Genomic DNA, 1,095 nt, shown 5'->3' with positions numbered 1-1,095 from the left:
ATAAGAATTACGTATATTTATAAATTAAAATTATTTATTGTAAATTATATATATATAAATATATATTTTATAATGTACAATTTTGTTTATATTTGTAAAATATCTTTAATATTATGTATTATTATTAAAATATTTATAATATATTATTTTTATCTATCCAAGAATTGTGTGTAGCCTCAAGTCCCAGCTATTTCACATAAACCTTGTCACCCTTTTTGCGTACCACCTTTTCCACGAAATGTACATAGAGATTGACAACGTGTTGTAACTCGTATTCGTAAAATCCGCCGGCGACAGAATTTCCGCGCGAATCTTCGAGTACATAAGTCACGGGATTAGTTTTCTGCACTTTAACGATCTTAAACACTTTGGTCGATCAATTTGGCGTATAACCTTTGTCAAAGATGGTCTTGAATTTACTCACGCGTAACGGATTGTCTACTTTGAATCTTGTCGGTGCCGCAATCTTTACGTTGCTGTATACCGTATTTAAAAGTTTATCGGCGATCGCGGGGGTAACATCGATAGGTCTCATACCGATAGTGCGATGTTTTCGCGCATTGTACTCTCTAACGAGCCGGGACAACGCGTCGATCCACATGTAATATCCATTAAGCGTGAACATTTTCCACATATTGCTCTTTAACGTTCGGTTGAATCGTTCCACGACCGAGGCTTTCATGACAGAGTACGTCGAATAATGATTAATACGGTATTTGTTCACGAGTTTCTGTACATTTATAAAATTCTTTTCCTCTGTCGGTTTGAAAATTTCTCGGACATCTTCCATCGTCTCGAATTATCTTTGCGATAGCGTCAGGCATTTCGTTTCCACTTACTCTTGAGCGGTACAGCCCACGCATACTTGCTCAACACATCGATAACTGTAAGTATGTAATTATAGCCTTTGTTGAATCGTGCATATGGACGCATCTCGGCCACGTCCGCCTGCCACAGATCATCGAATCCACGTACTATGACACGTCTACATGGAAAATTTTTTCTCGGTGGAGTGTGCAATTCCTTCACCAGCAGCTGTCTTTCGCGACATATTTGATCGCGGCATAATTCGCAACAATGAGATAATTCCTCCAT

The 1,095-nt window shown here is 38.0% G+C and overlaps 1 protein-coding gene across 1 annotated transcript; it reads right to left on the bottom strand.

The window, feature by feature from the left end:
- Positions 1–376: 376 nt before the first annotated feature.
- LOC138943848 (uncharacterized) lies at positions 377–1,095 on the bottom strand. The gene is made up of 2 exons (XM_070314783.1): positions 840–1,095; positions 377–675 (listed from the first exon to the last, which is right to left on the bottom strand). Exons 1-2 carry the CDS (start codon positions 1,093–1,095, stop codon positions 377–379), a joined length of 555 nt encoding a protein of 184 aa, XP_070170884.1.

This window comes from Polyergus mexicanus, unplaced genomic scaffold (genome assembly GCF_030449975.1).
Source record: "Polyergus mexicanus isolate NDT 795.1 unplaced genomic scaffold, iyPolMexi1.0 SCAF_47, whole genome shotgun sequence".
In the NCBI taxonomy this organism is placed as follows: domain Eukaryota; kingdom Metazoa; phylum Arthropoda; class Insecta; order Hymenoptera; family Formicidae; genus Polyergus; species Polyergus mexicanus.
Note: the sequence above shows the minus strand (reverse complement) of the source record. Positions and strands in the feature narration are given on the sequence as shown.

Excerpts from the sequence above, each read along its gene's own strand:
- LOC138943848 (XM_070314783.1), bottom strand. The coding sequence starts at position 1,095 with ATGGAGGAATTATCTCATTGTTGCGAATTATGCCGCGATCAAATATGT. Across the intron at positions 676-839 it reads GTGGGCTGTACCGCTCAAGA|CCTCGGTCGTGGAACGATTC; the intron begins GTAAGTGGAAAC and ends CTGTCATGAAAG.